This window comes from Oncorhynchus nerka, linkage group LG1, assembly GCF_034236695.1.
Source record: "Oncorhynchus nerka isolate Pitt River linkage group LG1, Oner_Uvic_2.0, whole genome shotgun sequence".
Taxonomy (NCBI): Eukaryota; Metazoa; Chordata; class Actinopteri; order Salmoniformes; family Salmonidae; genus Oncorhynchus; species Oncorhynchus nerka.
In genome coordinates this window covers 15,299,992-15,314,156 of record NC_088396.1, presented here as the reverse complement: position 1 = coordinate 15,314,156, position 14,165 = coordinate 15,299,992, and the positions used below count along the sequence as shown (strand labels likewise).

Genomic DNA, 14,165 nt, shown 5'->3' with positions numbered 1-14,165 from the left:
GTCCAACATTATCCTAAGAGGGATACCATCTCCATTAGGGGCAAGATCATCCAAGAGGACAACATTGGTGGCCGTTTGATTAATGTATTCGACATGTAATCAACTACTCATATAGAATTCCCAAATAATGATTATGGAAATTACATCTTAATGTAACAGAAGTTAACCAATGCTCTGTTCATGAGTAGCCTAATTGTACATATATCACAACAAATGCATTCGTTTTGGAAAGCAGGCAGAGGCTATTGCGATCTTTCAATATGGGAAGTATATTGCACTGTGAGATATTTTAGTGCTAGATTAGCCAGGCATGTAGCGCTTGTAACATGTGAGGGATGACAAAGAATGTGACCCTCTCAAATGACGGCTATTGGTGGTGGCTCGTAACATATGGTGTCAGGGAACAACAATACTGTTCCCCATTACAGTACTTGAAGCAGCAAGTCAGTGTTGCAATTATTTTGACCTGATTTTAAAGCAGACAGAAATTATTTTGTTACCTAACTAGCCGCTTAGCCTCTATTCGAAGACTCAGGACATTGGATACCCCAGAGTTTATGGGAACCGAACACAAGAATGAATCGTCTACTTTTTGTTTCTCATCTCCTTATCATTCTAGCAGGTAAGCCATATTCTAAACATGTTGGCTGACTGATAAAATTAGTTTGCCATTTCTGTTCTTCTGTCGGTTATAACTTACCTTTTCCAGGATATTTTAGATGATAGTCTATCCTAAACAAAAAATTTGCATATTTTACAAATCGAGCCCATTAGTCATGAGATATCAACATAATTTGATAATTTCACATTGATTCTTGGTAATGCTTTATCCATTAGTTAACTATAAGATTTCAAATGTTATATGAGGTAGACTCTAGCTAAGCTAGTGCCTGTTGGAAATGTTGTCGTTCTTTTGAAAGCCTCCAGCATTAGGCTCTCTTGATTGACAGGGGTGTGTGCACTTCGTTTTTTAACCTCCATCTATTTGTGCTTGACTTAATGAGCCAGTTGATTCATATAGCATATAACATTTCCAGACAATTGTACTGTTTTCAATGTCTCAAAACGTCATTCGTGCTTTGCTTCATACTATGTTCTTGCACACACTAGGCTTCGTTTCAAGGTCAAGCGGAAAATGAAATGAGATACCGCTCTGGCATGGGTCAAATATGTAACGGAAATAGCAGATGTCGAGTCTGAAACACTGTCTGTATTGACTGAGCTCTCATCTCTATCACCTTCAGCATCCCATGATGATAGTATACCACTGGTATATAACAGTGTATGAAATAAGTAGTTAGTCAGGAAGGAAGGAAGGCAGGGAGGGAGGGAGGGAGGCAGGCAGGCAGGCAGGCAGGCAGGCAGGGAGGGAGGGAGGCAGGCAGGCAGGCAGGGAGGCAGGCAGGCAGGCAGGGAGGGAGGGAGGGAGGGAGGGAGGCAGGCAGGCAGGGGGAGGGAGGGAGGGAGGCAGGCAGGGAGGGGAGAGAGGGAGGCAGGCAGGCAGGCAGGCAGGCAGGCAGGCAGGCAGGCAGGGAGGCAGGCAGGCAGGAGGAGGCAGGCAGGCAGGCAGGGAGGGAGGGAGGGAGGGAGGAGGAAGGAAGGAAGGAAGGCAGGCAGGCAGGCAGGCAGGCAGGCAGGCAGGGAGGGAGGCAGGCAGGCAGGGAGGGAGGCAGGCAGGCAGGCAGGCAGGCAGGCAGGCAGGCAGGCAGGGAGGGAGGGAGGGAGGGAGGGAGGGAGGGAGGCAGGCAGGCAGGCAGGCAGGCAGGCAGGCAGGCAGGCAGGGAGGGAGGGAGGGAAGCCACTTAGTACATTTAATACTACTGTATTTGCACGTACATTAACCACTACTTATCAGTCTGCTGGTGCTGTAAACCCACAATCTCTCCATCTCTGCCATGTGAGCCACGCATCAAGCTGTCCCTGTGTTTCTTGTAGGCTCTGCCTGGAGCTCTGAGGATGAAACCCGTCTGGTGAAAACCCTGTTCACTGGCTACAACAAGGTGGTGCGTCCTGTCGCTCACTTCAAGGACCCAGTGGTGGTTACAGTTGGCCTGCAGCTCATTCAACTCATCAGTGTGGTAAGAAAAATGTCACACCATCCCATATCAACCAATATTTATCATGCAATTCACATCACTGCCAACACTATGTAGCTAACTGTAACTTCTGTCAGTCGAAGAGTTGGTTCTGTTTGGCTCACTTATTTTGACTATTTGAGCCAGCATGGTTTTGTGCTGAGGTTGGAGTTTTAGTTGATGTTTTTTCAAGCTAACAAGGGATCAGTCACGTTAGGTGGCAAAAATGCTGAAATAGCTGAGGAGTTGAACAAGTTAGATGTTGCAGTTCTGTTATGGGAACAGTGGAGTGAGTTCTTGCCACAAGTTCTAGTGGATAGCAGTCAGGAGGAGGAATATGTGTTGGAAATAGTGAGGCTGGAACAGGAAATGGCAGTTGACTGGAGGGCTGCATACAGGGGAGGACGTTTGTCTTGCCAGTCAGTCAAAAGGCAGTTGTCTCAGGGGGCGAAGTCTTTCAAGGAGGGTTTTGAGGTATCCCCAGTTTGTGAAGCTAATCGGGTTCAGAAGGGTGCTGATGGCAAACCGGAGAGGGAGGATGATGATGTGTGTGGGGACGTAGAGGAAACATTATTTGTCAAAATAGACTGTGGCTCCCAGGAAATGGTTCTCCCTAGTGAGGAAGTTGATTATTGTGTCTCTAGCTGAGACCTTCTGGGTAGAGATATGTGATATAGTGTGCCCTCTGCAATTTGAGGATGAAGTTAATTCAGGTGTCAATTTAGGACGATGTTCTATGTTGAGTTGATGGACAATGAACAACTAGGTTCTCCTTGTGGGCTGACTAATGATTTGGTTCCCCAAGTGATCTGTTAGATTCAGAGGTTGTCAGCAACTCTTTGTTTCCTTTAGCTGACGCATTCTTTCCCACAGTAGAGGAGGTTGTGTCACATCTGCTCCTGCAACGTCCTCTACTGCACTGCTCATCCTGTGTCTCCTTGACCTGCCGCCACTCCCCGGGTACCCTCTCCCTCTGTGTGTGTGTGTGTGTGTGTGTGTGTGTGTGTGTGTGTGTGTGTGTGTGTGTGTGTGTGTGTGTGTGTGTGTGTGTGTGTGTGTGTGTGTGTGTGTGTGTGTGTGTGTGTGTGTGTGTGTGTGTGTGTGTGTGTGTGTGTGTGTGTGTGTGGGTGGGTGGGTGTGTGTGTGTGTGGGTGGGTGGGTGGGTGGAGACAGGTGTGAGCCGATCCCCACCAGCTGCAACCAGCTCCATAATCAAGACCTCTAAAAATACTCAGCCCTGTGCCACTTCCATGCTGCAAGATCGTAATCTCTGCTCAGTCAGTCTACGTTTCGAGCCGTTTGTTACTAGTCAGATCCTGTTATCCTCTTTTCCTTGCCTGATGCTGTCTTCCTCTCCGCTACAGTTCTGCCCGCTCTGACTCTGGTCCCTGTCTTCAGTCCCACGTCTCGTCATCCTACTACTCTGTCCTGGATTCCCCACTCTACGACTCCCTTTGATTCCCCTCCGGACCCGCTTACCCTGGCTCAACCCCTCTCGCTCCAGCCTCAGCCTCCGCACCTGGTTTCCAGAAACCCACCCGAACTTCCCCTGACCTGCACTCCATCTTCCCCAAGTGTGTCAATAAATACCTTGATTACTTCGTCCCAGTCTCCTCGTCTGAGTCTGCTCTTGGGTTCCACTCTGCTTAACAGTACGAGCTGGCCAAAGAGATAAACCCAGCAGACTCTGCCACTCTCCACCAAACCCTCATCGGCCAAGGCGCCCTGCTCGAGCAACATGACCAAGCCCTGAAGACCATTCTGGCGCACGTCAATGAGTTTTCACAGAGCCTGTCTGACCTACAGGGCTGACCCTTGTTCCGACTCCTGAGCGTTAATATGGCAACCTCAGAGCTTGCAGAGCCCTTTTGGTACAATGTTCACTATTATTTGACAACAGCCCTACTCTTATGCTCGCGAACGGGCCAAGATTTCCTTTCTGATTTGCTGCCACAGTGGAGCAGCGCTTTCCTGGGCCACGGCAATGTGGGAGAGACAGTCCCCCATCTGATTCTCCTGCTCCAGATTCACGGAGGAGATTAAAAAATTATTCGACCACCCGGTCTGCGTTAAGGATGCTGCTAAATGACTCCTGTCCCTCCGTCAAGGCCCCCATAGTGTTGCTGAGATGTCATGTCAGTTTCACACCCTCGTCGCTGAGAGTGGCTGGAATGAGGAGGCCCTTCAGGGAGCATTCCGGAACGCGATCACTGAGACCCTCAAGGACGAGTTGGAACCAAGGATGAGCCTGATGGACTTGATGAACTCATCTCTCTCGCTATCCGCATCTACAACTGTCTCCCGCTCCCTCTCCCTCTCCCTCTCGCTCTCCCTCTCGCTCTCCCTCTCGCTCTCGCTCTCCGTCTCCCTCTCCATCTCCGTCTCTCTCTGTGTGTGTGTGTGTGATTGTATGGGTGGAGACAGGTGTGCTGGAGTCAGAGCAGATCCCCACCAGCTGCAACCTGTTCCATAATCAAGACCTCTATAAATACTCAGCCCTGCCACTTCCACGCTGCCAGATCGTAATCTCTGCTCAGTCAGTCTACGTTTCGAGCCATTTGTTACTAGTCAGATCCTGTTGTGCCTGTTTTCCTTGCCTGATGCTGCTTTCCTCTCCGCTACAGTTCTGCCCCTCTGACTCTGGTCCCTGTCTCCAGTCCCACGTCTCCTCATCCTGCTACTCTGTCCTGGATTCCCCACACTACTACTCCCTTGAATTCCCCTTCGGACCTGCTTACCCTGTCTCAACCCCAACCCGTCTCACCTTAGCCTCCACACCTGGTTTCCAGCAACCCGCCCGAGCTTCCCTTGACCTGCACTCTATCTTCCCCCTGTGTTTCAATAAATACCTTGGTTACTTCATCCCAGTCTTCTCATCTGAGTCTGCTCTTGGGTTTCCCTGTTCCACTCTGCATAACAGGTTGTGGTCCCTCTGCCGGCTGACCATGAGGTTGTTTTTCAGGGGTCGATGTTACTGACACTTTTTTTTACTACGCTGTGGGAGAGAGGAGATTCTTCCCGTTCATTTAGTGAGGATCTGGTCTGAGTTTTGCAGGGTGATACGGCTGTGTCTTGTAATGAGAATCAGGAGCTTGAAGAAGTGAGTTTGGTGGAAAAGCTAGATCCACCGGTTTTGTCACTTCCTGTTAAAGAGCGGTTGAAAGTTCCTACAGCATGTAGGCCTAGTGTCTCCGGGTTAAGTTGGAGGAAAGTTGGGAGGCTAACGGTTCCCCTTCAGTTCTCCTCCAGCACGGGAGCAAAGAGACATGCAGACCAGTGAATTTGATGGTTTTGGTTGGTCTGGTTTTCTAGAATGGCGTTATCTCAGAGGTGAGGTTTTCTGGAGCCAAGTTTCATAGTTTTGCAGCTCTGGTGTTTATAGTGTATATAGTTTGGTCTCTTCAGTTAAATAAGTTTTATGGAAAAGAGGGTGGGAAAGTATAGAAGTTTAGGACAATTGAGGAAAATATATACTGGTGACTGGTTTTTTCTTTACATTTCTTGATGGGGGAGGTGTTATGCAGTAGGTTGTTTAGTGCTAACACACAGTTAGGCACACTCTACCAGGATACACTTTATTTTGTCACCATCTGAACAAATGGTAATCTGCTTGGATTGTCTGACCAAGATGTCAAGAAGGAGAGGTCTCCTGTGTACATACATATGCATATGCTGATTTCTCACTTAGATGCACATCTTAAATCAGGTTACACACTAGTTAACTAGGCCTAAGACCCCTAGACTTAGCGAGTGCAACAATATCCGTAGGCTAATTATTGGTTTTGTAACAGTAGAAACTAAAATCAATTCCCTTCCTCTACAGGATGAGGTCAACCAGATTGTCAACAGCAATGTTCGACTGAAACAGGTTTGTTACTGCCGTTTCCTGTATCTACATTGCAATATACAGTAAATATGAGATCAAAATGTTTTCTTTCTGGCTATTTTGTAAGAGTAATTACAAGGAAAATCTAAGTATGGGTAATTATCATAAATTTCACCATAATTCTGAAGACAGTGTAAAATCCTTATAAGCCGATGAATAATGTTCATTTTCACTAAACTGTAATGAAACATTGTCTGAAAAAATCCCTATTGAAATGATCCCTCTCCGAATCAGACTTCAAGTCAAATAATCTATCTGATATTTTCCATTCATGCTCTTTGTACTTTGTACCGTCATTTTCCAGCAATGGAAGGATGTGAACTTGCAATGGAATCCTGAGGATTACGGCGGAATCAAAAAGATAAGAGTGCCCTCCACTGACATTTGGCGTCCTGACCTCGTTCTCTATAACAAGTAAGATTCAGGCCATATTTGCATCAAATGTCTTTCTTTTAACCATTCTCTCACAGATACTTTCCTTGATAAAAGGCCACCAGACAGACCGACTGTGTGTGACTATGTTTTCAAACCACATTACTTCTCCCTCTCTTTTCCCTCTGTGCAGAGTGGGTGAGAGCTCAGGTTGCAGCAGGCTAAATCTGGCTTCTATATCACAGGTTCCACCCACACCATATGCTGCGTCTGACACACGGCTGTTTCTCCCTGACAACCGGCTCCTATGCCACAGCAACCTGTACCAGTCTCAGCTCTGGTTGGTTGGCCTGCGATGGCAGGGCCATGCCAAGCCCCAGGCAGTGATGCCCCTCTGCGTTAACATTATTTCCTGCGTTGATGCCCGTGTTTGTGTGTGCCCACAGTGCTGACGGTGACTTCGCCATCGTTCACGAGACCAAAGTGCTGCTGGAACACACTGGCATGATCACGTGGAACCCCCCTGCCATCTTCAAGAGCTACTGTGAGATCATCGTGCTGCACTTCCCCTTCGACCTGCAGAACTGCAGCATGAAGTTGGGCACCTGGACCTACGATGGCAACTTGGTTGTCGTCAATCCCGTAACAATCATCAACATTTTGACATTTTTCCCCGATTGATCCCCTGTGTAACTCCTGTGTAACTCATACACATACAGTCCATTACTGATTTAACACATGATTCTAAAAGCATGACATAATTACCACCAGTCCTGGGGAAATACCAATTAGGTTGATCCCTTCCTGGTCTGTTGCGTCTTCGCGACATCTTCTTATTTACCCGTCTCCACCAGGACAGCGACCGCCCTGACCTGAGTAACTTCATGGAGAGTGGAGAGTGGGTGATGAAGGACTACCGCAGCTGGAAACACTGGGTGTACTATGCCTGCTGCCCAGACACGCCCTACTTGGACATCACCTACCACTTCCTGATGCTGCGGCTGCCCCTCTACTTCATCGTCAACGTCATCATCCCCTGCATGCTCTTCTCGTTCCTCACTGGCCTCGTCTTCTATCTGCCCACTGACTCTGGTTGGTGGAGCGTCCCGTCAATCATTTCAGTTCTAAATCCCTTCTATTGGCTGAAGATTAGTGGAAATATATTTTGTCTCCCAATTTCCGCATCATAGCTGCAACGTTGACAGCTCACGTAGTGGTTGTGTAGAACTGTACCTGCATTGGCTGGTACCGACAACAACACGCTTGTCCTTCTACAGATGTAGGATCTTAATTTGGCCACTCTTTTGTTACTGAGAATTCTCCTGCGCCGCAGGAAATTTAGATGAGCCTTGTGGTTTACATAAATTCACTGAAAACCTGGACTAACAGTACTGCACTTATCATGTAGCCTTCTTTTGTTCGGCTATTAGCCTAACCACCAATCAAGCAGCGTTATGAACTAAACATTCAAATCCTGTTGCTGCAGGATTATTTTTCTATGACAATACTGGTCAAATTAAGATCTTACACCTGTATCTGTCTCTGGGCCTCGGAAGTTACTAGTAGCTACATTAGCTGTACCAGTGCTGTGTCTCAGCTAGCGTTTGGTCCTGTTGCCAGTGTGGAGGCCTACCTCATTACCCAGAGACCCTGTGTGCTGCAATGTCTGCGAACAGACCTTTCCTTTAATGTATAATGCATCACTGGCTGCCTTGCTCTGATGTGGCTGCTGCTACAGTATGATGCTATGGAGGAGCTGTGATGCCAAATGGAAGCCTTTTAGATTCACGGATTTGACTGAACAGCAACACAAAGTTGACAAACAACACATAGTTCACATTCTAGAATCTGTGTGAATGAGGTCTGGGTGTGAATGTGCTCAACTGAAAATAACACACTTGGAATTCTATTGTCTGTGTGCCTGTGTGTATGTTTGCGTACGTGAGGTTGTTTGTGTATAGGCCTATGTGTATGGAAGGCTAAACGGGACAAAATAAATCACAAATTCCTTTGCGCTATCTTCCTTTTTGCTGTGGTAGGGCAATATTGTTCAAGCACCAATTCACAGAGACTCAGCTTTGAGTTCATTTTATAAGCAGAATTCCTGCCCAAGTTTCAAGTTTTAATGTCAAAAGTACAGTGAAATGCCTTTCTTGACAGCTCTAAACCCAACAATGCAGTAATCAGTATCAGTAGCACTAAAAATAACATAACACAGAACAAAAACACATAATAAGAATACCAAGAGAAAGTAATAAGCTATGTACAGGGTCAGTTCCAATATGGTATTTACAATGTGCAGGGGTACTGGAGTGAGAGAGGTAGATATGTATAGGGGTAAGGTGACTAGGCAGCATGATCTTTCAGCCATCCGGGCTGAAAGGGAGGTCGGAGGAGCTCAATTGGATCAGAGGCTACTCCTCCCTGTGGTCAGAATGAGTTGGTGCCCTAAAGGGTGTGATGGCACTGCCTATCCAGAGGAACAATGACACTGCTACCCTCTAACATTATGACCCTCCCATGTCTCTGTGAGTCAGTGTAGCTTCATCACTGTGAATTATGGCACTGTGTGTCTCTCTCTCTCGCTATTAGTCTCTTTCTCTCTGATCAATTATCACAATGATCACTTCAAACCCTCTTGTAATTAATTAATAGTTGGGGACCAACCAGAGTGGGGATTAGGTGAAGGCAAGACTTGAGACCAAATTACCATCAAACCAGCTCACTTTGACGAGATATTGATTGAATTGGTTTAATTCAGTTGTTAAGGGTGTCACAGCTGAGTTGAGCTGGGGCATTGGTGTAACTGTAATATTTGTTTAAGCCCAGTTATTAACTGCTCTCACAGTGTTTAACGTTGAATCCATTGTTCTGAATCTCAGTGGCCTCCCTACGAGCACATGTTCAGTCTCTGTCATGAGCCTCGTTTTTCCACTGAACTGCTCCAATCCGTCTGTGCGCCGTATGACTGACAGATTATGAAATGTATGACACGTGATAATGGCAGATCATTTGCATGATTGCAAACTTCAATTGCACCTTTCTCCATAGATGAATTCTGCAGTATGCGTCTGCTTTTGTTGACCTGGTTGTTGTGACCACGTGTGTCCTCAGGTGAGAAGATGACTCTGAGTATCTCTGTCCTGCTGTCTCTGACTGTGTTTCTGCTGGTCATCGTTGAGCTCATCCCCTCCACCTCCAGTGCTGTGCCGCTCATCGGGAAGTACATGCTCTTCACCATGGTCTTCGTCATTGCCTCCATTATCATCACTGTCATCGTCATCAACACCCACCACCGCTCCCCCAGCACTCACACCATGTCCCCCTGGGTTCGCAAGGTGAGCAAAGCTGGCACATTTCTACCAGTGATTTTACTTATTTTTATCTAAAAATAATTTAGTTAAGAGCTTTTTATAGAATAGTGCTTTACTTACAGGGCTCCCAAGTGGTGCAGCGGTCTAAGGCACTGCATCTCAGAGCCTGCGGCGTTACTACAGTCCCTGGTTTGAATCCAGGCTGTATCACATCCAGCTGTGATTGGGAGTCCCATAGGGCGGCGCACAATTGTCCCAGCGTTGTCCGGGTTTGGCCAGGGTAGACCGTCATTGTAAATAAGAATTTGTTCTTAACTGACCTGCCTAGTTAAATAAAGGTTAAATAAATAAATATTTGGACTGTAAATGACATGGCATAGGATGACTTGTGCACTCTGGTTTGTGAATGTTATGAGTGTGTGACAGTTTAGAAATGTATGTATTTTGTGTATGTTTTAACAAATTGTTCATGAAACAACATGACAGATCGTGTGGTATCAGTGGTGAACAGCTCATAATAATTTCCAGAACGGAGCACATGGAATGGCATCAAACACCTGGAAACCATGGAAACCATGTGTTTAGTGTATTTGATACCATTCCACTGATTCCACTCCAGTCATTACCACGAGCACATTGTCCCCAATTAAGGTGCCACCAACCTCCTGTGAGTGATAGTAGAGGTCTCAACATTATTTTTGCCCTGTTAATAAGTGTTGCCCAGTACTGCCATCTAGTGACAGAAAATAGACGATTGCACTTGTTGACTGTATTACTGCTTTTTAAGCCTACTTTTGGGATTCAGGAGCTAGAAAGTATCTGAATTAATATGTCCATCAATTAGCCTTTTATCTCATTGTATGCATTTTACCAGTCTATTTATTATTGTCTGTTATTACACAAAGTTGTAAAAGCTGCTGCTCTCTGTTATCATCTATGCACAGTCACTTTAATAACTAACCGGTGCCCCTGCACTTTGAGTCTGTACCGGTACCCCCCTGTATATAGTCTCGCTATTGTTATTTTACTGCTGCTCTTTAATTACTTGTTACTTTTATTTATTATTCTTATCTGTCGTTTTTAAAACTGCATTCTTGGTTAGGGGCTCGTAAGTAAGCATTTCACGGCGCACGCGACTAATAACATTTGATTCATTCATTCCTTTCACATTCTTTGCTTCCTAGATTTTCATTGACACCATTCCCAACCTCATGTTCTTCTCAACAATGAAGCGTCCTGCAAAGGAGAGACAGGATAAAAACATCTACGGTGCTGACTTCGACATCTCAGACATCTCAGGCAAGCCCACCCCTACTGCAGTCACCTACCAGTCCCCCATGACCAAGAACCCCGACGTACGCAGTGCTATCGAGGGGGTTAAATACATCGCCGAGACCATGAAGTCTGATGAGGAGTCCAACAGTGTAAGATTATGGAATTCATTTCCGTCCTTCCTACAGTTTGTTTCCTGTATTAAAGATCTCCGTTGGCGTGTTTCTTACTGCTCTCCTCTTTTCCCAGGCCGCTGAAGAGTGGAAGTTTGTAGCCATGGTGCTGGATCACATTCTGCTGTGTGTGTTCATGGCGGTGTGTATCATTGGCACCCTAGGAGTGTTCGCGGGCCGTCTCATTGAGCTGAGCATGACACCGTAGCGGTCTGCGGGGTGTCCTGAGTAGGTCCAGATGTTTTTTTATTGACCTTGTGACCTGACCAGGTAACACTCTGGGCCCTAGTGACTCTTGGCCCTATGACCTTAAAGTCACATGTTGCTTTATGAGGACTGTGCTTTTGACCCTCATACATTCATTATTATTGGGTGGTTTGCAATTACTTCAGATCGCTGGGTGCATGCATGTTTATCTACATTTTCACTCGTGTATTATAGAACACTTGATCAACATTGACCGTTCTAATCAAGTTTTTGTCATCAAAATATTTGTTGTCTTTACTCAATATGTTTTGTTATATATTTTCATTCATCTTTAATACAGTATTTAAGTAAAATTGATAGGCCTATTTGACACTGGTTGTCTATTTTCTATGTGTCTTTTTTTTGTCTTTATTTAACCAGGTAGGCCAGTTGAGAACAAGTTCTCGTTTACAACTGCGACCTGGCCAAGATAAATCAAAGCAGTGTGACACAAACAACACAGAGCTACACATGGAATAAACAAACGTACAGTCAACTACACAATATAAATAAATCTATATACAGTGTGTGCAAATGAAGTAAGATTAGGGCGGTAAGGCAATAAATAGACCGTAGTGGCAAAGTAACTACAATTTATCAATTAAACACTGGTGTGATATATGTGCAGAAGATGAATGTGCAAGTAGAGATACTGGGGTGCAAAAGAGCAAAAAAATACAATAAATAACAATACGGTGATGAGGTAGTTGGATGGGCTATTTACAGATGGGCTATGTACAGGTGCAGTGATCTGTGAGCTGCTCTGACAGCTGATGCTTAAAGTTAGTGAGGGAGATATGAGTCTCCAGCTTCAGTGATTTTGGCAATTCGTTCCAGTCATTGTCAGCAGAGAGCATACAGGTCGCAGTGGTAGGTAGTATATGGGGCTTTGGTGACAAAACGGATGGCACTGTGATAGACTGCATCAAATTTGCTGAGTAGAGTGTTGGAGGCTATTTTATAAATGACATCGCTGAAGTCAAGGATCGGTAGGATAGTCAGATTTACAAGGGTATATTTGGCAGCATGAGTGAAGAAGGCTTTGTTGCGAAATAGGAAGCCGATTCTAGATTTGATTTTGGATTGGAGATGCTTAATGTGAGTCTGGAAGGAGAGTTTACAGTCTAACCAGACACCTAGGTATTTGTAATTGTCCACATATTCAAAGTCAGAACCATCCAGAGTAGTGATGCTGTACGGGTGGGCAGGTGCGGGCAGCAATCGGTTGAAGAGCATGCATTTAGTTTTACTTGCATTTAAGAGCAGTTGGAGGCCACGGAAGGAGAGTTGTATGGCATTGAAGCTCATCTGGAGGCTAGTTAACACAGTGTCCAAAGAAGGGCCAGAAGTATGCAGAATGGTGTCGTCTGTGTAGATGTGGATCAGAGAATCACCAGCAGCAAGAGCGACATCGTTGATATATACAGAGAAAAGAATCATCCAGAGAATTGAACCCTGTGGCACCCCCATAGAGACTGCCAGAGGTCCGGACAACAGGCCCTCCGATTTGACACACTGAACTCTGTCTGATAAGTAGTTGGTGAACCAGGCGAGGAAGTAATTTGAGAAACCAAGGCTGTTGAGTCTGCCGATAAGAATGTGGTGATTGACAGAGTTGAAAGCCTTGGCCAGGTCGATGAATACGGCTGCACAGTATTGTCTTTTATCGATGGCGGTTATGATATTGTTTTGTTTGGACCTTGACCATGGCTGAGGTGCACCCATTGCCAGCTCGGAAACCAGATTGCATAGCGGAGAAGGTACGGTGGGATTCGAAATGGTCTGTAGTCTGTTTGTTGACTTGACTTTCAAAGACCTTAGAAAGGGCAGGGTAGGATAGATATAGGTCTGTAACAGTTTGGGTCTAGAGTGTCTCCCCCTTTGATGAGGGGGATGACCGTGGCTGCTTTACAATCTTTGGGGATCTCAGATGATACGAAAGAGAGGTTGAACAGGCTAGTAATAGGGGTTGCAACAATTGCAGCGGATCATTTTAGAAAGAGAGGGTCCAGATTGTCTAGCCCAGCTGATTTTTTAGGGGCATGCGTATTCCTGGTTATTATTGCTTATTCCTGTTCCTGGTTCTAAATTTCTGAACGGGGCATGCTTATTTAAGATGGTGAGGAAAGCACATTTAGAGAATAACCAGGCATCCTCTACTGACGGAATGAGTTCAATATCCTTCCAGGATACCCGGGCCAGGTCGATAGAAAGGCCTGCTCGTTGAAATGTTTTAGGGAGTGTTTGACAGTCTACTAGCTAATAAGGATGTTGTGCAATCAAAGCAAATCATATTTGAACCCGTGAGATAATAATCAATGCCATAAATGGCAACATTTACTAAAAAGTACTGCATGTGAAACTTTGTGGAACGTTGAGGTCCTGAACACTACAATAGACTGAATTTTGACCATGTGAGAGGCCCATGTGCAACATACCTATAGAGATAGATAGAAGATTCTAGTACCCAAAGGCCGTTTTAGCATGGGCAATCCCATTGAGGACTTTCACCACTTTAAAGTAGTCAACTGACACTTCATATGGGTTAAGGAAGGATCACATAATTCCATCCAGGTCCCCGAGGGATCATCCAATGCAATCTAGGTGGCAGTGTGCTCCCTTCCAGTTTGTGTGCCAACTCAAAGAAGTAGTTGAGGAAGAAAATGGACTACTTCAAAATCAGAGGCGTCTGGTGGGAGGAGCTATATTGGCTCATTGCAATAGCTGGAATGGAACATATGGAACTGAGTCAAGCATGTGGTTTCAATTTATTTGATGTGTTTGATACCATTCCATTGAGGAAACTTTTTTTTAAAGATGCTATATA

At 45.6% G+C, this 14,165-nt stretch overlaps 1 protein-coding gene across 1 annotated transcript; it reads left to right on the top strand.

Moving 5' to 3' along the window:
- Nucleotides 1–360: 360 nt before the first annotated feature.
- LOC115104057 (acetylcholine receptor subunit alpha) lies at nucleotides 361–11,664 on the top strand. Its single transcript, XM_029625272.2, has 9 exons — nucleotides 361–622; nucleotides 1,936–2,078; nucleotides 5,899–5,943; nucleotides 6,266–6,375; nucleotides 6,780–6,975; nucleotides 7,188–7,425; nucleotides 9,448–9,671; nucleotides 10,832–11,071; nucleotides 11,169–11,664. The coding sequence occupies exons 1-9, from the start codon at nucleotides 577–579 to the stop codon at nucleotides 11,298–11,300; spliced, it is 1,374 nt and encodes a 457-aa protein (XP_029481132.1). The 5' UTR covers nucleotides 361–576; the 3' UTR covers nucleotides 11,301–11,664.
- Nucleotides 11,665–14,165: the final 2,501 nt, after the last annotated feature.

Coding starts and splice junctions, on each gene's coding strand:
- LOC115104057 (XM_029625272.2), top strand. CDS start 577: ATGAATCGTCTACTTTTTGTTTCTCATCTCCTTATCATTCTAGCAG. Junction 7,426..9,447: donor CTATCTGCCCACTGACTCTG/GTTGGTGGAGCG, acceptor GTGTGTCCTCAG/GTGAGAAGATGACTCTGAGT. Junction 11,072..11,168: donor CTGATGAGGAGTCCAACAGT/GTAAGATTATGG, acceptor CTCTTTTCCCAG/GCCGCTGAAGAGTGGAAGTT.